Here is a 23416-nt window from a genome sequence, read left to right as displayed (position 1 = left end):
TCAGTTCCTCGCCGCTGTGCGGATTCTGCGCTGTCTGCTAAAGTACCAGGCGGGATTTCCGCAATACATTCAGTATGGCGAAGACCTACGATTATTTGTTTAAACTGCTGTTAATCGGGGATTCCGGTGTCGGGAAGACCTGTGTGCTGTTCAGATTCTCGGAGGATGCCTTTAACTCGACGTTTATTTCGACGATAGGTATGTATATCTTATGTTTATGTCGGATTGTTTATGAAACGTCAGGCTGTGCTAGCGGCTAAGCTATTGGACTAGAAACTGTTAGCTCTTCCTGAGTTTGTGTCAGGTTTTGTTTCTAAACTTCGCTGGTGTTTTGTAATTCATTATTTTGTGTGGTGATATAGTGTGTATTTAATACATCTTTCTTCTGCTTTGTTAGTTCGCATCTAGCTTCTCTGATATAACGTTAGTGATTCAGACATTAAATGACAGGTTTGCATTTGTTTTAACTCTTATTTTAGAAGCTTTTAAATATCAAATAGATATAAGCATTTTATAAACGGTTAAATATATCCAATTAAATATGCATGTGATTAGAAACCAGTTAGCTAGTTATCACCGGTTTCACATAATGTTTCACCATAAGACGTAACGTTATAAGACTCAATATTGTAAGTTATAATAATATAATATTCTTGTCTATTTTTAGTTAAATAGTGTTTCAGAAAACTTTACTGATACTGTTGTACAGTTATGCTAATACCATGATGCAGAATGATTACTGTACACTTTTAATATTAATGGTAATGCAATTACCATTATATACTTTATAGAATGATATTACCAAAATTGGTATTGACATCGATTTGTTCGTAAATGTGACGTTGTAATATATCAGAAAACCAAGGCTTCAAATATCATGCTTGTTTAAGTGTAATGATGTAAATAGGAAATTTTATTAATGTTTCTTTGCTTTGTCAAGATCAGAGAGTTAAGATAGTTAAAGGGATACCGGTAGTTCACCCCCCTAAAAAATGATGTTATTAGTAATAGTAGTTCATGTAAGACTTTCGTTCATCTACGGAACACACATTATGATATTTTTTATTAAATCTGAGGGTTTTTCTATCGCTCCATTGACTCTAGCAACTACAACTGACGCTTCAAAAAGTTCATAAACCGATCGGGCTGCGTAACTCAAGAATTAACCTCATTGGTTCTTGCTGAAGCTCAAACGTGCTGCGTAACACGCGAATGAAGCTCATTGGCTCTTGCTGAAGCTCAAATGTGCTGCGTAACACGCGAATGAAGCTCATTGGTTCTTGCTGAAGCTCAAATGTGCTGCGTAACACGCGAATGAAGCTCATTGGCTCTTGCTGAAGCTCAAACGTGCTGCGTAACGCGAGAATGAACCTCATTGGTTCTTGCTGAAGCTCAAACGTGCTGCGTAACGCGAGAATGAACCTCATTGGCTCTTGCTGAAGCTCAAACGTGATGCAGAACACGAGAATGAACCTCATTGGCTCTTGCTGAAGCTCAACCGTGATGCGCAACATTAAAATAAACCTCATTGGATCTCGCTGAAGCTCAAATGTGATGCGTAACACGAGAATGAACCTCATTGGATCTTGCTGAAGCTCAAACGTGATGCGTAACATGAGATTGAACTTCATTGGTTCTTGCTCAGATTTAATCAAAATGATATTCATTTGGGTCTGAAGATAAACGAATGTCTTACAGGTTTGGAACGACATGAGGGTGAGATAATAAATACAGAAGTTTCATTTTTGGGTGAACTAGCCCTTAAAAAATCAACTTTCCGACAGTCCAAATCAAGGGCAATAATTTAGATGCTACAGACGCCTAAATATGATTATCCTTATGCAAGGGCCTAAGGATTATTATACTTATTTCCCATTACGTTACGTTTAATAATATTCTGATAGTTGCGTTATTATTCAGTCATTACTTTATTTCTTTGCCGTATGAAATGGTGTTGAATGTGTGTCTAGCTGGTATGATGCACCATATGCTCATTCATCATGTGCTCTACGCATCCTATGGACATGTTATGTGCATTGCTTTTAACACCTAAAATTGTCTGTTGTGTGACGTTTTTTGTAACGAGAAGCTGTGTTAGGTTTGTTTGTCCGCCTATGATGACAGTTTTGCTGTTACGTGTTTTCTCTTCCAGGTATCGATTTCAAGATCAGGACAATAGAACTAGATGGCAAGAAGATAAAGTTACAGATATGGTGAGTTTCTAGTCGTCTTTCCTTCTAGTCAATGCTAGTTGAACATTAGCAGATTGCTGCCATGAGTGACTTTGTGTTGGGAAGTACATGAGAGAGTTTTCTGAAGGAGCTGCTGTTTGTCTAATGAAACCGTGATTCATTTCTCCTTTATACTGAGGGTGTCTTTTGTCATTGCCCTGGTAAGGAGGAAGTCATCTTTCACTTTACCAGACCTGCAAACCACCTTTCAACAGGGCCACAGTTACAATACTAATATTGTTTGATATTTACAGGGACACGGCAGGACAGGAACGATTCAGAACGATCACAACGGCATATTACAGAGGTGCAATGGTAAGATTATGCTAAAGTTTGATGAGCTTCAGGAATTTCAGCAGTCTGTATTGCCTGTTAAAGCAGCACTAGGTAACTTTTCAACCTTCATTATATATTTTCAAGACTCTTGTGATGATACATCGACTTACAATAGGTTGAATGACACGTCTGCCATAGCTTGATGGGGTCTGTATCGTTTTTAATCGTACTTTTAAACTTCGGGTTTCGGGTAGTAACCCGAGAACAAAAAGAACTACAAAATTCGACTGCTTTACGGCATATACGTCACTTCCACCAACACCCACACTTCCTTACATTCGGACGTGCGAGCCCAACTTTGTTCGTCGGATAATATAGTCATGTCCGAAGCAGCACAGACAAATAAGAAAGAAAAGGTTTTGTTGGAGGAAAGCAATAAGAGGAAACGAAAAAGTGATGTGATTAAAGGCAGGACGAGGATCAACATGTGACCAGCGTTTGCTCGTCGGTGTGAGCTGAAGGAGGCGTGCCCGACCGGTGCTGTCCTGCTTGTTACGGTGATTACCGACCACTCAAACAGTGAACTGAAGTATCATATAGATTCTGTAAAACGCTAACCAATGGACTACTATAATGACGCTGGCTTGTAAACTTGAGCATCGTGATTATTTGGCATTTGAAAGAAAAAAAAACCCCATGAAATTATATTCATATGACATGCTGAAACATCTGCCACTGACTGTACCTGGGATGAAGACATTTCACACGCGCCGCCAGAAGAACACCTGCATGTGAACTCCTCCTGCAGTGTTCAGGGGAACTGTTAGTGCTGCACCGACCCGCGGGACGCTTTTATGAAGTTATTTGGTCCGCCCCGCACCACTGTATATATTTTTACAACCCGCCGCGCACCCGCGACCATTAAATAGACATACGGGGTCCGCGGGTTATGAGACGACCCGCACATCACTAGTTCAGGGCTATCAGGGCTGTCATGTCAACAAATGCACGCGCGATGGCATCCCCTGATGTAAGAGGACAGAGCTTACGACAGTAGTAGAGGACAATATTTTTTCCCAACTGTAGGGGGACCCCGAGAGCAAAAGTTACCCAGTGCTGCTTTAAGGCTATAATTATAATAACAGTGTTGCAAAGGGGAGGAAAATCTCCTGTAAATTGGGTAATTTTGAAACTTAACGGGAATTTATTGGAATATTTATATTAACTGTATCACATACAAACACAAATATAAACATTTTTTTTGGTCATACTCATAAGCGGACATGCATGCAAACCAATGTTACTTTTTCTTTTTTGGGGGAACCTGTGCTCCTTTTTTCAGGATTCATTGATGAATAAAAAGTTAAAAAAAGAAAAGCATTTATTCAAAAGAGAAATCTTTTCTAATAATTTCAGTCTTTACGATCACATTTTATCAATTGAACTGAATAAAAGTGTTTCTTTCAAAAAAAGAAAGAAAAACAATTACTGACATATAAACTTTTACTGTACAAAAGATTTCCATTTTAAACAATTTATTCATCAAAAAATCCTGGAAAAAGTATCACAGGTTATAAAAAATATTAAGCAGCACAATTGTGTCCAACATTGATTATAAATCCAGGATATTAGAATGATTTGTGAAGGAGCATGTGACACTGAAGACTGGAGTAATGATGATAAATTACGCTTTGAGCACAGGAAATAAAATTATTTAAAATTGTAATATTTCCCAATATGACTTTTTCTGAATTTTTTTATTAAATAAATGCAGCCTTGATGAGCATAACGGGAAAACCTGATGAGACATTTCACAAATATTAAAAATAGTAATGTCCAAACTTTTGACCGGTCCTGTAATTCTGTACTATAACAGAAATTCACTCTGCATTCCTGCATAACATACACAGATTATTTCTTGAATCCTGCACACAAAATGTCTGTCTTGGCGGGTATTCATGTAAATTACATAAAATCATGTTTAAAACTTCCTTAGTGCTGTAAGCTGTTGTGCAACAAAATAATACCATTGTAAATACAAATACACCAACTGAGCAAACATTGAGGTGAGATAATTAACAAAAGTGTCTAAAAATTACCCTCCCCAACACACAAGTCTAAATCTAGTCTGCAAATTTTCAAATTCCAAGTTTATTTCTATTATTTCCATATATTCCTGTTCTGGAAATTCCCTGAATTTTTAACCCTAAATAATTTGCTGTCATCTTATAATTGCAGCGTTTTGCACAGTTGTAATTTGTCTTGTGCTCTGATCTCAGGGTATCATGCTGGTTTATGATATTACCAATGAGAAATCATTTGACAACATCAAAAACTGGATCCGAAACATAGAAGAGGTGAGTGTGTATGGTTTATCTGCCTTCAACAGTATATTTCAGATTGTGTGCATGTATGCATAGTTTTTATATCTGGTTGTTAAGGCTGACGTCACGCAGCAGCGCTTCTGGGTCCAAACGCTCTATCTTATACCACAAAGAACAACTACAAACGGTGCTAATATACACACACAATGTGGTGAAATACTACAAAAAAGTTATTATAATAACCTTTTTCTACATACCAAAATTCCAGATGGCCAGACAGTGATTCATCTTTTATAAATTGTTAAAATATTAATGTATATGACGCTGTGACCATAGAGAATGTTGTGTTGACTGTAAGTATTTAAAATGTTTAACTTTTTTAAACGTTTGATGTTTAATATGAAAAAATAACGCTCATAAACGGGCGTCAATGGCATTCTCGAGTGAAACGAGTTGAGGCTTGGACCCAGAAACGGCGTTCCTTACGTCACGACTTAACAAGCGGATTATATTTAAACAGTAACTCCATGGGTTCAATTCCCATGAAAATGCATGAACTGATAAAAGTTGAAATGCATTGTGATTTGTTTTGGATCAAAAGTATCTGCCAACTGCATTAATGAGACTGTAAATATTTCACCTCTTTATTTGTTAAATATAAAATGCACATTGAAGTAGTTAGGGCATCTTTAGTCATTGCTCCTAGCTTTTTTCACCCTGAGCGTAGTGCTTTTAATAAGAGAACGTTTCTTTATACAAAAGCAAGTGCTATGCTTATTATTGTCTGATGGACGTGGCCCTAAACTACCAGTTGCCTAATTACTAGTCATCATTTAATTTCAAAAATAAGTAGCATATCCTGTTTGTATATTTACAGCAATATTAACAGCAAATGATTTCAGTTCATGTTCTTGTATGTGTTCAACCCAGCATGCATCGGCAGATGTAGAAAAAATGATTTTGGGGAACAAATGTGACATTAATGAGAAGAGGCAGGTGTCCAAAGACAGAGGCGAGAAGGTGAGCAGACCATGCTCTTTTTTACTTAGACCGTTACAAAAAACTGCTTGTATAATATTATTTAACTTTCATTGTATAAGACGCTACAGTAATGATGGTGGCACCTTTATTTAATGATCCTCCTGCATCATCCAGCTAAATCTTACTAGCATGTTGAATCAAATCTGCCTGTACCCTTTTAGCTGGCGTTAGAGTATGGCATCAAGTTCATGGAGACGAGTGCGAAGGCTAATATCAACGTTGAGAACGTAAGTGTCAATGGGTTTTATGATGATTACTCATTTCATTATATCTGATCACATCTGAGCGTTTAAAGGTCTAATCCAGACCTAATGTTGTTTTCTGCTCTACTCAAAGGCATTCTTAACACTTGCCAGAGACATAAAATCAAAGATGGACACGAAATTGGTAAGATTTTCCTTTTCTGTGCTTTAGGTTTGTGTAAAAAATGACTTTAGATCATGTTTCATTAGTTAACAAACAGTAGTTCTACTGGTTTGTTAAAGGTGCAGTAAACAATTTCTGAAAAACACTTAATATTTGAAATCGACTAACTATTTCCCTCATCATGAGTGGACACGCCCCCCACTGCTGATTTGCTCACTCTCTCCCCCATCATGAGTGGACACGCCCCCTACCACTGATTGGCTCACTCTCTCCCCCATCATGAGTGAACACGCCCCCTGCTGCTGATTAGCTCACTCTCTCCCCCATCATGAGTGAACACGCCCCCTGCTGCTGATTGGCTCACTCTCTCCCCCATCATGAGTGAACACGCCCCCTGCTGCTGATTAGCTCACTCTCTCCCCCATCATGAGTGAACACGCCCCCTACTGCTGATTGGCTCACTCTCTCCCCATCATGACTTGACACGCCCCCTACTGCTGATTGGCTCACTCTCTCCCCTATCATGAGTGGACACGCCCCCTACTGCTGATTGGCTCACTCTCTCCCCAATCATGAGTGGACACGCCCCCTACTGCTGATTGGCTCACTCTCTCCCCAATCATGAGTGGACACGCCCCCTACTGCTGATTGGCTCACTCTCTCCCCAATCATGAGTGGACACGCCCCCTACTGCTGATTGGCTCACTCTCTCCCCAATCATGAGTGGACACGCCCCCTACTGCTGATTGGCTCACTCTCTCCCCAATCATGAGTGGACACTACTGCTGATTGTTTTTTTTGCGGATTCATCTTAATTGTTTAGCAATCGCAGAGTAAAAGACCGTTTCATTTGCCGAAATTGCTTTTTAAGTAATTTTGTTCCTTTAAACTCGCCGAGTTTCAGTGAAACTACACACAGCAGTCGTTCACGTGAAGGCATAATCAGTCAACAATGGAGGAGGCGCAGAAGAACTTGAAAAGCCTCCCGCATCATTCACATCGCATGTATGAGAGCATTTTGCTTCCCTGTGAAATATAATAATGACGGAAGGAGGGCGGTGGACAAAACTGTAACAGTAGGTAACGTTACTGTGGCAGCATGAGAGAGCCGTATGTAAGTGGCATTACATCGAGCATGGCTATCTGAAGCGACCTGCTGATGCCCGTTTCACACACAGAGTAGTCTGTTTGCAGTGCGTGTTTTTTTCCATACCATGTTAACAGATTACAGTTTTCACACTGCACGCCGTGTCAGTGCGTCAGTGCGAAGTGCCGCGATCGTTTCTGCACCGAGTCTGTTTTGCTGTGCTGAACGCGCTGAATTAAAGGGACAGCGCGCTGTCTGCATTAAAACAAACATGTATTGATGAGAAAATCTAGTAATTTCCCCACATATGCATATAGCCTAATGTAAGTGTACTCTGTTTCAGAGTCAACACATGGCTTTTTGCCTTGGGTAAAGCAAGAAAATGGCTTTTAGCTTTAGGTAAACAAGGGAAATAATGGAGAGCACTCTTTTCTGGAGGTGAAAAAAAAAGTTCTTTATGACCTGCAGGATTTCTTTTAAAAAGATTTTTAAAAAATGAAAGAAAAAACGAGTTGGCTTTTTTTTCTATTGTAAGTTCTAATTTAAAATGTTTGTTATTTTAACATAGTCTAGCCGGTTTCTAAGGTACTAGGCTATATAAATATAAAGTAATGCATTGAATAAAACATTGTTTAAATGTAGTGTGTTTAAACATGATATCTATAAAACAGTGTAGACCTACAAAGAGAATTGCAATGATGACAAGCCATGTTCAGTACCAACGTTAGGATTTTAAATAAAAATAATGATTGTGTGTTAAACAGGCTTGAGAGGTCTACTCTCTCTCCCCTGAGAATGTTGACATCCTAATCTTGTTTTTTTGTTTTTGTTTTTTATTATATGCTCAGGGCCATTTTTACATCACAGGTTGTATTTCACGTTACACTTTAACAAAATGTGACTTACTCAGCTGGTTATTTATTTTAGCCTATATTTGTTAAAAACATAACCATATAGGTTATGCTAATACCAAAAAAAAATTATACAATAAATGGAAAGCAAATAAATATTCTCCTCCCCTTTTTTCTGATCCGATCCGTGACTAGTGATCCGTGATGTGATCCGAACCGTGAGTTTTGTGATCCGTTACACCACTAACGCCCCCTACTGCTGATTAGCTCACTCTCTCCCCATCTTGAGTGGACACGCCCCCTTCCACTGATTGGCTAAAAGTGTGTTGTGCTGCGCCGCATGATCTACTTTCAACACATTTTTTCCAGAAACCGCTTACTGCACCTCTAATATTAGCTAATGCTAATCTCAACAATTTATAATACATTTCTAAGATTAAAACATTAGTAAATAGACTGTGAACTAACATGACAATTTTTATTCAACATTGATAAAGGTAAAACAGTTTTTTTAATTGTTAGTTCATACATTTACTTCTGAAAAACAGTAAAATGTGTGATTTGTTCCATTCTTTTGGATGAATGAATCCTTCAGTATCTCTGTCTAGCTTACGTTCTTCTTTTTTCTTTGCTCACACAGGAGGGTAACAATCCTCAGGGCAGCAACCACGGAGTGAAAATTACCCCTGAACAGCAGAAAAAGAGCAGCTTCTTTCGCTGTGTGCTACTGTGAAGACCAAGGCCTTACTGTCCGCCGCCAATGGGCTGGACATGACTGGACTATGCTCTCCCTCTTAGCACTCCTCCTCCTCCCTCTTTAACCCCATCTCTCCTTCTCTATCGCACTCTTATTCCAGTCAGCGTTCCTGGCTCTTATCTTCTTCCATTGACAGATTAGCGATGCCGCTCATGACCCTTCCCTGGCGAAAGCCTGCGTTGGTTCCACAAGTCAAGGTGAAGAGCTGGTTTCTGATGCATCGCCGTAAACGTGCACCTAAAGAAGATCCCGTGTCTCCATCTTTGTTTCAAACGCTCGTTTTGAGCGCTCAACTGCCAAAATCGATCCATTCCTTCATGCCGACCTGGAAGTAGTTGTGAGTGTGGGTCTGGCCGCAGAGCGTGATCTAACATTGAGCCAATTTGAGAGTTTCCTGGGGTGATCATAATCATTCCATTTCATTTACGGCGCATTCTTCGACAATCACATGACCTTATTATAAGTAGAGGACTATTATAACCCGCCTCTTATATGCTTTTTTCCTCCCTCCGTTTCATTTTTTTAACCTTTGACCTGTTACGCAACACTTGCGATGGTGCAGTCAAGGTTTCAGGCTAATTATATTTTCATATTAAACAAATGAAGATCCTGTTTTTTATTCATCAAGACATGTTTACTGCCTCGTTCTCTCTCTTTTTTTAACATGCACATGAAGCTGTTTTCCAAATAGTTCAGCCTTTTATGCAGTAGCGCTAGCTTTCTTTTTTAATAATCCTTTGCATACATCCAAAACTCAGGTCTTTTGCTTTTATTACGACCTGAAAACGTCCCCCCCAAGCGTTCTTTGATTTAAAAACACTTGAATTGAATCTACTAGAGTATGATCGAGTGAAACTGACTGATGAGGAGTTCCTGAGTTTGTAGTATTAATTATGCGTAACCAAAAGCAATTAGAAAGGGTGTCTATGTAACCTGAAAAAAGCAGAGCTATACTTGAGAAAGCACCTCCCGTACAGACGTCCATGCACTTTATCAGTATCCTTTGTGTTGTGTGTAGTTTGTGCCAAGTGATAGTTTTGCATCATAAAGACCGGTGTTTTTACATGGTTACATGGAGCCGATTCATGCTAGTTCAAGAGCAAGGCGTTTTCATTTCCCCCACAGTCATTTATTTCTTTCGAAGCCGAAGCTTGTTTTATGCATTGGCTTCTATTGATGCAGTTTGGTCAGCTTTGAATTACTTGTCTTCTGTTGATTTGTTCATATGTCTGATGTATTATGAATGGACTGGTCCTACAGCATATTCGTTTGCGTGGCACAGTGCACAGATTTGCTTCACATGACTAGGCTTAACTACCCAGAATACAGTAATCCACCATTCCTGATTTCTGAGTAGTGTGTTGTCATGCTTGTAATTAATGCAATGCTTGAGTTGTACAGCCCTTCAAAGACAAACTGCACTTGTTTTTCAATGGTTTGATACAAGTTTTCACAGTTTTCTATCAATCCGATCGTCTGTCGCTAGACCCGTTTGGTTTTGACACATTGTGCAGTTTTGCCTTTGTACTGCAGTATACTCCACAAAAAAAAGTGTGTTTTGTATGTCAGTGGGTTAATGTACACCAGCAATAGGTCAGGAATCTGTAACGCCCGTTAGCTTTGAGTGAAATAGCAAACTCCATCGATTATATCCACAAGTGTCAATCCCTCAAAAACCTCACAAGTCAAATTTCATCCCAAAAACGATTTATTTAGCATTTTTGTTATTAATGACAAGCACATTTTCATTAATGCAATGCATATAAATCTTATTCTGAGTAATGTACATCAAAAATATATTAAATTCTTATATATAATACATAAATATTAACCATTTACATATCATGGTACCTTCTTTGTCACAGAGTAAAATATGAATGCATTGCAGTAAATTATGAGAACGAGAATTGCCATGTTCTTTATGCTTTATATATATTCCATCGGATTTGGGGTGTAATGTATAGACGCTTGTTTCTGCCACAGAATAAAACATTGTAATATTTGCAACTTTTTATTCCACAATTGCGAGTTTACATCTCGCAATTCTGACTTATTTTCTTCTCAGAATTGCGAGATATAAACTCACAGTTGGTTGAAATGAACTCAAACTCAACAATTTAGATTTTTCATCTAAGAATTGCATGTTATAAAGTCCGAATTGTGACCTGTAAACTCGCAATGGCAAGTTATAGTCCAATTCTGAGGTTAAAAAAAGACTAGTCTCGAATGTTTCTCTCACAATTCTGACTTTAAAAAACACGCAATTACAACTTTATATCATGCAATTCTGACTTTTTCTCTCACAACTGCGAGATATAAACCCACAATTGCTTGGAAAAACTCAACAATTCAGACTTTTTCTCAAGATTCAGACTTTGTCTCACAATTGCATGATCTAAAATGAATATTGTGTGTTATAAAGTCAGAATAGTGAGATGTAAACTCGCAATGGCAAGTTATAGTCCAGTTCTGAGAAAAGAAACTTGTTTCGAATGCGATTATATCTCACAATTCTGACTTTACAACACACAATTACTTTACATCATACAATTGACTTATCATCTCACAATTGCATGATTTAAAGTCGCAATTGCAAGTTATAAGTCTCAGAACTCAGAATTGTGAGTTTATATTCGGACTTATAACGCGCATTTGCGACTTTAAATCACGCAGCTCTGAGATAAAAAGTCAGAATTGTGAGATGAAAAAGTCGCAATTACCTTTTTTAGTCTTTTACTCCGTGGCGGAAACGAGCTTCTGTAGTCATGTGACCTGGATGTGTTGTAAAGAGATTAGGAAAGCACACTGTTTGACTGTTTTTCCTGCGAGGCAGAGGTGTATGAAATTCTCTTCTTGCTGCAATAAGGCACATTCACTTTTCCTTTTCTGAGCTTAAATGTTGACCAACTTGAAATGACTTCCTGTTTGCACCTTGTTCTGTTTCCACCTGAAGGCGATGATGTTTTGGGTTTAGATTAGGCGAGGTGTAACGGAGGTCTGTACCCATAGCATCTCTTCTCTCCCTGTCCAATAATGTCCCCAACTTGCCGTTTGTCTTAATAACTAATACTTGATCTTTCATTTTGGATCTATGCATCATGAAGTGGATACTGTTGACCTCCTGTATGTTTTGTCTGTGTGTGTATATTTTTTCTATAGATGTTCTGCACATCGAAGCGTCTGTCTGCAGTTAGAGGACAGTCTACTGATTAAAACATGTAATAACAGACCTTAGACGCAATTGGGGTGTTTTAAAGTGATTAAATAAAATGCAAAAACAACTATAACAGAAAAAAAAGCATTTTTATTAGATATGCAGACAAACCAAGTGGAAAAGAGCATTAGCAAACAGGTACCGCTTTCTGTCTTAAACGCTTTGCAGTCGTGTAGTGTTTATTGAGCAGTGATGCGTATGTCTGTCAATCTCCGGTTTAGTTTGGTCTTTTCTTGTACTTCTCGATCCATATCATTTACAGATTCTTTTATATGACAGTGTTTTCATTTGTCGATTGTGAGGTAACTGGGGAGATTGGTTAATTACATTTTGGTAAGATAAAAAAAGAAACAATTGTAAATAACTCTAAAAAAAGAGATCTACTTAAATTGTACTGTACTTTCTAAAACATTGGGGGAAAAAACGGATCTACAGTTTTTGTAGATATCTGTACTTTTGATTTATTAAAACAAGATTCTTTTAAGAGATGGCTCTGTGTGTGTGTGTGTGTGTGTGTGTGTGTGTGTGTGTGTGTGTGTGTGTGTTGTTGACAGGGGTAGTATCAGTAGCTGTATAATAAGCTTTTCGGGCACATTATTGTCTTTTTATGTTCAAGATTAGAATTACTATATCTTATTGAAGTGTATATTTTGAACATTTGTATTCTTAGTATTAAATTTGATGTGTGTGACACTGTTCCTGACTCTGCGGAGAAAGGTCTTCCATTGTCTTTTGAATGTTAATGTCCTGTTGGTCAGTGTCCAGATGATCTTCATATCCTGATGTGAAAGGTACTAGAAGCGAGAATAATAAGATCTTATTAACAGCAAGTTATAATACATACACATACACATCACATTATGACCACTGACAGGTGAAGTGAATAACACTGATGATCTCTTCATCACGGCTCCTGTTAGTGGGTGGGATATATTAGGCAGCAAGTGAACATTTTGTCCTCAAAATTGATTTGATCAAGCGTAAGGATTTGAGCGAGTTTGACAAGGGCCAGATTGTGACGGCTAGACGACTGGGTCAGAGCATCTCCAAAACTGCAGCTCTTGTGGGCTGTTCCCGGTCTGCAGTGGTCAGTATCTATCAAAAGTGCTCCAAGGAAGGACCAGTGGAGAACCGGCCACAGGGTCATGGGCGGCCAAGGCTCATTGATGCACGTGGGGAGCGAAGGCTGGCCCGTGTGGTCCGATCAAACAGACGAGCTACTGGAGCTCAAACTGCTCCAGAAGTTAATGCTGGTTCTGAGAGCATCTCAGTTTGTTGTGTATAGGGTGGTATAGCCACTGAGGTGCCCAACAGTGGACACTTAAGCATCAGAACTGGACAACGGAGCAATGAAAGATGGCCTGGTCTGGTAATAGTATCACAGCAGTTTCATGCTAACAGATCAGGTTTAATAGTTATGATTATTATGCTTAGAAACACTGACCCATAAACCACCACTGGGCACAGGTCAACATATTCATAACACACATGCTCTAAAAGTAGAGCTTATTTAAACCAGAATTTTCCTTTACAATAAAAAAAGAAAGTGTGTGTAACTGTTACCTGAGGAAATCGGGCGCTCTCATGATCATGTGCTGGAAATCCTCTAGAGATAATCGGCCATCGTTGTCCAGATCAGCTTCATCGATGACCTTCTCACACACCATCCTCACCTCGTCCTCGGTCAGCTCGTTGCGGGTCAGTTTGTTTAAGGTTTTCTCCAGGTCGGATTTACAGATGAAGTCATCGTTGTTGAAATCTGGAGGGAAAAACCGGACGGGCTCAGTTAACAGGCAAATAACATTTATTATTATTCATTTATTATTAATTAGTTATTTTGAAAATTGCATAATTTGTGTTTAAAATGTAATTTAAGTTACAAATACATTTAAATTGCATGTAAAAAGCATTAGTCAATTGCTCAACTTTTAAGTAGAATTATTTTTTTTACTGGCATGAAGTTATGCACCTTTCAAAGACATTTAACAATGCATTACCAAAATAAATCAACATCCAGATTGTTACCTTTTATATACATACATGAACCCATTTTAAACGTGTATTTATTTGTTAATACTTAATGTGATTTATTATTAGAATAACTAAATATATTGTTTTATATATTTAAGTATACTAGCACATTTACATTTTAATAAGTGTAAAATGTTTTTGACTAGTATATTTTTCGGTTGTGATGGCTTTTTGATTAGTTTTTCCCCTAATATTGCATGTATTTATTATTGCCACTGAAAGTTATTTGTAATGTAATGTTTTAATATTGTGTGCACCTGCCTGGGGACTGCAGATGGAAACTAACATTAACTAATTCTGGCACACAATATCTTTTCGTTAGATTAATGTATTTACATTGTCCCTGACAAATAAAATAAATAAATAAATCATAGGCTATATATCATATTTTTTATATAATTTATTACGAGACACCCCAAAGTCTATGCTTTGCACATGCTCAACAATGAATGGTTCAGTCTGAATAATTTCTACAGGCTCTCTTGCTCAAAGCATTGATGTCTATTGTTTGAGAGCGTTATCATTTACCCCGTGTTAATGTTGCATGAGAACAGAGTCTTTCCTGATGACAGCAGCCGATCCGGTTCCCCGAAAACTTTTAATTAGACAGCCGCATCAACACAGATATGAACAGAGCTTTTCATGGGTAGTTCCCGCTTGAATAATTGATATTCATGTGTCAGTAAAGGTTCTGCGGGTTCATCTCTACATGAATAGGAACGAAAGATTGAGGTCAGGTCGTAGTATCAAATGATTTCTGACTTATATCCGCATGTCCTTTGAGAGATATTATTGTTATTGTCTGTCTTCACCTCCTAAGAGTTTTTTTAATTTAATATTTTTTCATGTCATTACATTGTGTAGAGTATAAGAAACAAATGGATGTTTTTTTTTGTTATGATATTTTATTCATATGTTACGCTATGTCCTTGTAAGTGGGCACAAGCTAGCTCTACATCTATGTGTATTGGCAAAAACAATGGGATTTACATTTTTTTTAAACCAAACTTTGTTTAAAGATGATTCTTATGTTATGAAAGATATAACAAAATTAATTGATATACCATTTTTCTTCATGCAATATGTGGGTAAAATGGGCATACATGGGTTTTCCCATTCTAATGTGTTCTTGGAGCAACATATAATAAAAAAAAGTGTAACATTTTCATTATAATATCTAATATTTTGAATATTGATATGTCATTTCTTTCCCTATCCACTTGTTGTGTCTCCTGAATGCCTGATAAATATGCTTTAAGTCTCGGTGTCCTCTATAGAGTATAAAACCAATGCCCTGCTTCCTAACAATACGTCATATTTTAAATAGAAACCCCATAACATTTTCCTGAGAAGTTGATTTATAACAAACAATTTGAAAAGAAGTCACAGATTTCAATGATAATTACAAAATATTAGTGTTAAATTTGATCATTCATTTATTTTAAAAGACCACAGAGAAGTTGTCGTCCTGGTAAAACCTGAAACCAAATGGCGTTTCTGAAAATCCCTGAATGTGCTCTTTACGGGACATCCAGAATTAAACCTGGGACATGTATGCTGTCAGAGAAATGTCCTCGTACTTTGACAGTGGCCCCCAGGAGGTCAAAAAACATTATTGTTAATTGAAAAAGCACAAATGAAACAAAAAATATTAGATTAAACGTTCTATATATGTAAGATGTTTCATGCATTAATCACTTGTTATTGCACGGCTCTGTGAAATACTTGATTCTGATTGGCTTAAGCAGCCGTGGGTTACAATGGAAGACTTCAAGGCGGGTTTCCTTTATAAAGTTTTAAATATAGATCTTTTTCTTACACAAACGCATCGATTCGAATCAGAAGGCTCTATTAACCCATCGGAGCCGTGTGGAGCACGCTATTTGACGGACAGCTGCATTTTTTATGGACTTCAAACACAACTACTGCTGGGATTAACGTTAGCCTGGACTTTTTAAATATAACTCTGATTGTATTCGTCTGACAGAAGAATGTCATATACACCTATGATAACTTGAGGGTGAGTAAATCATAGGCTTGGTTTCATTTTTGGGTGAACTAACCCTTTCAGCATTCATTTTCAACATTTAGCAGCAATAGATAAAAGTAAATTTTCCTTCGCGGAAGCTTTGCGGAAGAGCTAATAAAATTTGATCTCAAGACAATATTTTGTGTCTAATAATTATTTATTTGAGACTAGTAGCCGTGTAATAAGCGGGATAATGTCCACCCAGCCGGTTGTTATCGCAGAATAAACCCCTTCAGAGTGACGCTCCGCTTCGCGTCGGGGTCCTGATCACTCTGTCGGGGTTTATTCTGCGATAACAACCGGCTGGGTGGACATTATCCCTTACTTATTGCCTATGTGTAAAAACAGCTTATAACAAAACTGTAAAAAAACGAGACATTGCCGGGTTGTCATGAGCATTTGGATTTTTGTATACAACTTTTAAATATATTTTCTTTATCTATAAATATCTATAATTTTCTTTTAATTTTGGGATGGAATGTGCTTTATGGAATTCACAAGCCTATTCTCATCTAATTAGACATTTCAGATAAATCTGGTGCAAAAAGTGTAAATTAAATCATTAAATATTTTAAAAGGCTATATGTCAGAATTGTAATTTATTAATCACTTTTTTATTGGCAATGTGTAAACAGCTTGTAAACTTAAAAAAATGAGACCTTCCCTGACATTTGTCTATGAAAGCTTAGACAGATTTTATTTGAATGTCGTTTTTGCCGGGGGAAAAATCAAAATGTCACGCTTTAGAGTCTCTCTTCCATTCAATGACACATGAACTAATTATATGCAGGATAATGTCGAAAGAGCCTATCTGTAGCTACTGTATGTTAACGTGGCATGCAAAGAAAAATGATTAATTCAAAGTATAGTCTCACAGAGCCATATAGTCGGTCTCAAATATACTTTATAATCAAACTATCACAACAGTGTAGCTTTAATATCTGTCGACATGATGCCGGTGTAAACATATCCACATCGCTATGATCAGATGATTTATTAACCGTTGTTTCTCACCGATGTCATTTTTGTTGTGTTTGTTTTGTTATTGAGAGGAAAGCGTGCAGCACAAATTTACATATTTACCTAAACGTCGCTCTCAGCAGGGCGGTGTCTGTGTTCGTATAACGCAGCAAACTACGGTACTTCCAACTTATTTTTACTTCTAAGCAAAATACAAAAAGGAACTTCGTCGTGAGTCTATAAGTTGAATCGCTTTAAACCTTGTACTGTCCCCGAGTGCGCCACGAGCAATAAATCGCAGGTTGCAGTTCACTTAATGGCCAACGTTGTCAGTAACAGTGTTGGGGGTAACTCATTACAAGTAACTCGAGTTACGTAATCAGATTACTTTTTCAAGTAACTAGTAAAGTAATGCATTACTTTAAAAAAATTACAACAAAATTCCTTCAAATAAGGTACACAAGTTACTATATTCTCCCATTTATTGACTGACCGCTCTCTTGTCCCAATGTTGAGATAAATCATAGGTGTGGAGTCGTTGTGTGTAAACATGATGGTAATTGTAGTTCTAGCGTGCATTTACTAATCTCATTTGCACAAAAAACACGATTCAGTATACCTTAAAATTAATAAAAATCTGTGAAATGCAAAATCAGCATACCATGCAAACCTCCAATAATTAAATATGTAAAATAAATCAAATATTTGTATGCATTAAATTTCACTTTATTAACCAATGTACTTGCTGCTGACCTTTAATGAGTCCGATTTTGTATTTTTATTGGGAAAGTAAGTGTTACCTGAGGCTTATTATCTACTTTTGGAGTGAAAGGGTCTTTACATTTGCTCAAAAGTATAACTTTCTTGTTATATAAAAAAGCAAAAGTGATGAAATGCATTAGTTTTCTTAAAAAGTAACATAATTAGTTACTTTTTAAGTGAGTTATGCATTATTGTAATGCATTACTTTTCAAAATAACTTTCCCCAACACTGGCCACTAATAACACAGGTTTTTAAATTCTACATTTAAAAACTTCATTTAGTGGACAAGACAACATTTCTAATTTTTGTTTAGTTAAAGTTGAGGCATAAAATTATCCTACTAACTGGAAATAAATAAAAACTAAAACTGGGGGAGAGAAAGATTGTTAAAAAAAAGCACAACAAAATGACTAAAATGAAACCAAAACACTGGTTCTCAAACAGAACATCAAGGGATTATTATTGACTTAAATCCTACGTATCATTCTATGATAGTTGTAATAAATGGTCTTTGAGTGGTTTAGCATAATTGCAACCTAGTTTTAACTAACCCTATAAAGGACTGCTAGTTCTGCGTCAAAATGTTGATTAACTGTGTGGTCACGTTTACTGTTGATCTGCCAAATCCAGTAGTTTTGTGGAAATTTTCGCACACAGATTTCGCTCATGTTCAAGTTGATGAATGCGCTGAACAACACACAACTGCTTGGTTTGAAAGTTACTTGTGAGTTAGGCTTTATATGCTACACCACTGACAATAGATTATGGACCTTTTTTGCCTGCAAAATTTCCTGATCACACCTTAAGACTGACCGTAGATCTTAAAAGCGTAATACGCCTTCAGGTCCCGCGGGGCCATTTCACTGAGCACTGAAAACATGTCCAGAAAGTCGTCCAAAGTCATGTTTCCTTCTCCGTCCTCTGAGAAGACCTCAGCGATCCTCTGCCTGAATGGGTTATCCTAAATAGAAGATTTGTATTCTTAAAAGTATAGCAGCAGTTCGTATGTAGGGCCTATTTTAAGTTACGCTTATGTCCCTCCATTGACAGTGTACGCAACTACCACTTTCACACTTCAAAAAGTTCATAAAGAGATCATAAAAAATCCATATGAACTGAGCGATTAAGACAAAATGAAAGAGAAGAGACGCAATCACTTTATATAATGAACAAAATTTAGCTCAAACATGTTTGTTTGACGTGTGAGAACCAATGAGGTTCATTCTTGTGTTACGCAGCACGTTTGAGCTTCAGCAAGAACCAATGAGGTTAAAGTCTAAATTAAATATGTTGTTCATATAAAGCGATCCAGCGATCTCCTTATGAACTTTTTTAAACGTCAAAGTGGTAGTTGTGTCACTGGAGGGTCAAAAATCAGATTTCATCAAAAATATCTTAATTTGTGTTCCAAAGATGAACAAAAGTCTTACAGGTTGACAAATATTGCATAAGATCAAGTGTTTGTATCTGCGTCTCCCAAATGCTAGAGGATATTTTCTCTTCATAGTACTTCACAAACACTTGATTAAAGAAGTTAAAGGGTTAGTTCACCCAAACATGAAATTGATGTCTTTAACTCCTCGACCTAATGTCGCTCCACACCCGTAAGACCTCCGTTCATCTTCACACACAGTTTAAGATATTTTATATTTAGTCTGAGAGCGTATGGAAGTGTATGCACACTATAATGTCCATGTCCAGAAAGGGAATAAAAACATCATCAAATAGTCCATATGAGACATCAGTGGGTTAATTACTCTTTTAAAGGTCCCGTTCTTCACGTGTTTTCGAAGATTTGATTGTGTTTACAGTGTGCAATATAACATGAGTTCATGTTTCGCGTGTAAAAACCCCCAGTATTTTTCACAAAATTTACTTATCTGTACAGCGCTGTTTCCTCTGTCCTAAAAACGGCCTGATGATTTCCTTGTTCTATGAAGTCCCTCCTTCAGAAACACGTAATGAGTTCTGATTGGGCCAGCGCTTCCCGTGTTGTGATTGGACAGCAGCTTAGCGCACTTTGCCCGGAAAGGTCCCGCCTCTTACCATAACGGGGCGATGCAAGCGCTGAATGCGTGCTCTTCTCCACGTGGGAGAGCAACGAGACCATGCCCCCTATTGTGTTCTTGTGGGCGGAGCTTTAGTCAACAAACGGTTCTAGTGACGTCACTACAGCAGGAAGTGCAGCGGTGTAGTCCAAACCGGCCGCTCGCTGTAGGCTTTGAAAGGGAACTTCTGTTAAATAAAATATCTTGCTTGGCATTGAACTTTGAGCTTTATAATTTACAGGTATTATTTATGCTCTAACAGCAACATTACACACTAACTAAAGTTTGAAAGATGGAATCGCGAAGAACGGGACCTTTAAGGTGTCAACAATACATTATAGTCCGAAAATAACAAAAACTACAACTTTATTCAGCATTGTCTTCTCTTACGGGTTTGTTTTCAATTCTCAAATAAAGATTCAAACAGTTGTGAATCAGTGAATCGATTCATGATTCGGATGGCGTGTCAAACTGCTGAAATCACGTGACATTTGTGATCCGAATCATGAATCGATTCACTGATTCATAACCGTTCGATTCTTTATTTGAAGATTGAAAACAAACGCGGAAGAGAAGACAATGCTGAATAAAGTAATAGTTTTTGTGATTTTTGGACCCAAATGTATTGTCGACGCTTCAAGAGACTCTAATTAACCCACTGATGTCTCATATGGACTACTGTGATGATGTTTTTATTCCCTTTCTGGACATGGACAGTATAGTGTGCATACACTTGCATTCGCTCTCGGACTAAATATAAAATATCTTAAACTGTGTCTGAATATGAACGGAGGTCTTACGGGTGTGGAACGACATTAGGGGGAGTCATTAATGACATCAATTTAATTTTTGGGTGAACTTACCCTTTAAGCTGTTGCTTTCTCTTGAGTTAGGAGGATCTGATGACGCTTAACCCCACCAAGACTGCGATCAATTAGTAGGAGTTTCATAATTGATGAGGAACACAGCAGTGAGGCGCGCCGTACCTTCAGCTCAGGCATGCTGCCAATCAGCTCGTACGGCAGACGCACGTCCGGTTGGGCGGTGTAGTCCAGCGGCACGAGCTGTGGAGCCAAATCATGGTATCGATGAAACAATCTGAGGAAAGGCAACATGCATTCATAACTCTTTTGAATGCTTATTCTAATACGCAAGTCTATAACAAGACGTTAGGCTATCTGAAAGTCTTTTTAGCCAGTATTTTGTTTGTATCTCACCTCAGAATTTCTTTTCTGGTGAAATAAGTGCAGTCCTTCAAATGAAGCAAAAACAATAATTAAAAAAAGCAGTGTTAATTTTTATAATTGTGTGAGGAAAATCATAATGAGGAGCAAGGCATTCACTATATTCATTAACCCAATACAATATGAATATCAATCGTACGTATTATCTTGACCATTATTACTTTAAATCTGCTTTATATCACAAAAGTGCACACTTTTTTTTTCTTTACAGTTTTCAGATGTAATTGCATTTTTAAGATGCATGTGAGATATACACAGTTCAAAAGTTTGGGTTACAATTTTTTTAAATAATTGAATGCCTTTATTTAGCAAGTCAGTTATTAGTCATTTATAATGTTGCAACATATTCTATTTCAAATAAACACAGTTCTTTTGGAACACCGAAAAAAAAAATTGTATCAGGGTTTCCACAGAAAACATTAAACAGTGATTAATTTTCGATATACTCATAATAATCATAAATGTTTCTTGAGCAGCAAATCATCATATCAGAATGATTTCTGAAGGATCATGTGACACACACTGAAGACTGGAGGAATGATGATGAAAACACAGCTTTGATCACAGAAATAAATTACATTTTAAAATATATTAAAATGGAAAACAGTTATTTTAGATTATAATAACATTGGACTGTTTTTAATGTATTTTTGATCTAATAAAGCCAACCTTGTTGAGCAGAAGATCACTGCTCTTTTTCGAAAGCATGAACCATTCTTACCGCCTCCAGAGTGTCGTGTAATATCCAGAATAAAACTCTGAAAGGCCCATGTGACTGACCTGATATGAGTCTGTAATATCCAGAATAAAGCTCTGAAAGGCCCATGTGACTGACCTGATATGCGTCTGTAATATCCAGAATAAAGCTCTGAAAGGCCCATGTGACTGACCTGATATGCGTCTGTAATATCCAGAATAAAGCTCTGAAAGGCCCATGTGACTGACCTGATATGCGTCTGTAATATCCAGAATAAAGCTCTGAAAGGCCCATGTGACTGACCTGATATGAGTCTGTAATATCCAGAATAAAGCTCTGAAAGGCCCATATGACTGACCTGATATGCGTCCAGCTGCTGGGATGTGAAGATGGTCTGTTTGTTCCCCATCCTCGCAGTGCCATGGCAAACTCCTTGTCGTCTGCAGCCGTATGCCAGCAGATATTTCAGATATGAAATACTGGCACAAAAGGCCGCAGTGAGAGCGGCAGATCAGGTGTCGGCCTTTAGTTCCTTTATAATGGCAGTATATCATCATTTAGCTTCCATGAATGGTGGTGTCTCTTGGACGTGAATGCGTCCTGTCGGTCATGTGAGGAGCAGCGTCAGATTACTGACCGATTCGCTGCAAGAAGTGGCAACCTGCAATTGTTTTCTAAAAGTCTGTTTTTTTATTTATTTGATTTAACCCATAAAGTTATTTTTGCTGCAATAATTAGGTAGATTCAGCTATATTAAATTCTATTTTTGACGAATAATCTGATATTTTAGATGTCATCAATTTTAAAATATGATTATGGTAGGCTATACTAGCCTACATGTAATTATTTACTCATTAGACTTTAATATGATGAAATATAGCATAAAATATAATTCACAGTCTGACAGTAGACAGAAAGTTTTTATATGCTTACTGTAGGCCTAAATTAAATGGGATAAATTAACAAATGTAAAGTGTTGGAATAATCACGATATGTTTGCTCTATTGCTCGCTATGGCTGCAGTAAATTGAACATAAATAAAGTAAAAACAGAAATATGAAATATTATATGTGTGTGTGTGGGGTGTGTGAGTGTGTTTATTAGTAGGCTACTGTATGTGTGTGTGTTACAGTTGGGCAATATATTCTATGTCAATTAAGTTTGCGTTTGACTTTTGTCCTCATTATTCTCTATGGTGACAGTAGTAGTGTGTTGTTGTTGTTGTTTTGAGTGAAATCTGACCCAGGCATGAGATTCAACTCTTTTATCCTGATTCGGTCATTTTTCTGATAAAGTTTTTTGACTCCAGATATTGTTTAAAGCACATGCATCTCAGTTATGGCATTAAATATGCAAGCATTGGTGCACTAGTTGACCATTGTGAGTTTAATTGGTTGGCAGAGGCTGAGCGGTATCAGTTGATCCTGTGGAAGCCCTGCAGCTGTTTACCTGTTACCCCTTCTCCTCTCTCTCTCTCTCTCTCTCTCTCTCTCTAGG

General features: G+C 37.5%; 2 protein-coding genes across 2 annotated transcripts; one reads left to right on the top strand and one right to left on the bottom strand.

Moving 5' to 3' along the window:
* The first annotated feature begins 19 nt into the window (after positions 1 to 19).
* On the top strand, positions 20 to 9560 carry rab8a (RAB8A, member RAS oncogene family). Its single transcript, XM_067452832.1, has 8 exons — positions 20 to 198; positions 2153 to 2213; positions 2486 to 2546; positions 4787 to 4864; positions 5762 to 5851; positions 6034 to 6099; positions 6209 to 6259; positions 8817 to 9560. Exons 1-8 carry the CDS (start codon positions 75 to 77, stop codon positions 8907 to 8909), a joined length of 624 nt encoding a protein of 207 aa, XP_067308933.1. The 5' UTR covers positions 20 to 74; the 3' UTR covers positions 8910 to 9560.
* A 3187-nt stretch (positions 9561 to 12747) lies between these two features.
* Positions 12748 to 22343, bottom strand: cib3 (calcium and integrin binding family member 3). Its single transcript, XM_067452833.1, has 6 exons — positions 22278 to 22343; positions 21196 to 21230; positions 20965 to 21076; positions 18744 to 18891; positions 13711 to 13906; positions 12748 to 12941 (listed from the first exon to the last, which is right to left on the bottom strand). Exons 1-6 carry the CDS (start codon positions 22326 to 22328, stop codon positions 12920 to 12922), a joined length of 564 nt encoding a protein of 187 aa, XP_067308934.1. The 5' UTR covers positions 22329 to 22343; the 3' UTR covers positions 12748 to 12919.
* Between the last annotated feature and the right edge of the window lie 1073 nt (positions 22344 to 23416).

Source organism: Pseudorasbora parva, chromosome 9, assembly GCF_024679245.1.
Source record: "Pseudorasbora parva isolate DD20220531a chromosome 9, ASM2467924v1, whole genome shotgun sequence".
Classification (NCBI taxonomy): domain Eukaryota; kingdom Metazoa; phylum Chordata; class Actinopteri; order Cypriniformes; family Gobionidae; genus Pseudorasbora; species Pseudorasbora parva.
The sequence above is the reverse complement of the archived record's forward strand: the minus strand, read 5'-3'. Positions and strand labels throughout refer to the sequence as shown.

What these genes read in the sequence shown, in the direction of transcription:
- rab8a (XM_067452832.1), top strand. Translation starts at nt 75, where the DNA reads ATGGCGAAGACCTACGATTATTTGTTTAAACTGCTGTTAATCGGGGAT. An exon ending in GACGTTTATTTCGACGATAG is followed by an intron (nt 199 to 2,152) that starts GTATGTATATCT and finishes TTTCTCTTCCAG; the next exon opens with GTATCGATTTCAAGATCAGG. An exon ending in AAGATAAAGTTACAGATATG is followed by an intron (nt 2,214 to 2,485) that starts GTGAGTTTCTAG and finishes TGATATTTACAG; the next exon opens with GGACACGGCAGGACAGGAAC.
- cib3 (XM_067452833.1), bottom strand. Translation starts at nt 22,328, where the DNA reads ATGGGGAACAAACAGACCATCTTCACATCCCAGCAGCTGGACGCATAT. An exon ending in GCAGCATGCCTGAGCTGAAG is followed by an intron (nt 18,892 to 20,964) that starts GTACGGCGCGCC and finishes TCTTCTATTTAG; the next exon opens with GATAACCCATTCAGGCAGAG. An exon ending in TTACGCTTTTAAGATCTACG is followed by an intron (nt 13,907 to 18,743) that starts GTCAGTCTTAAG and finishes TTTTCCCTCCAG; the next exon opens with ATTTCAACAACGATGACTTC.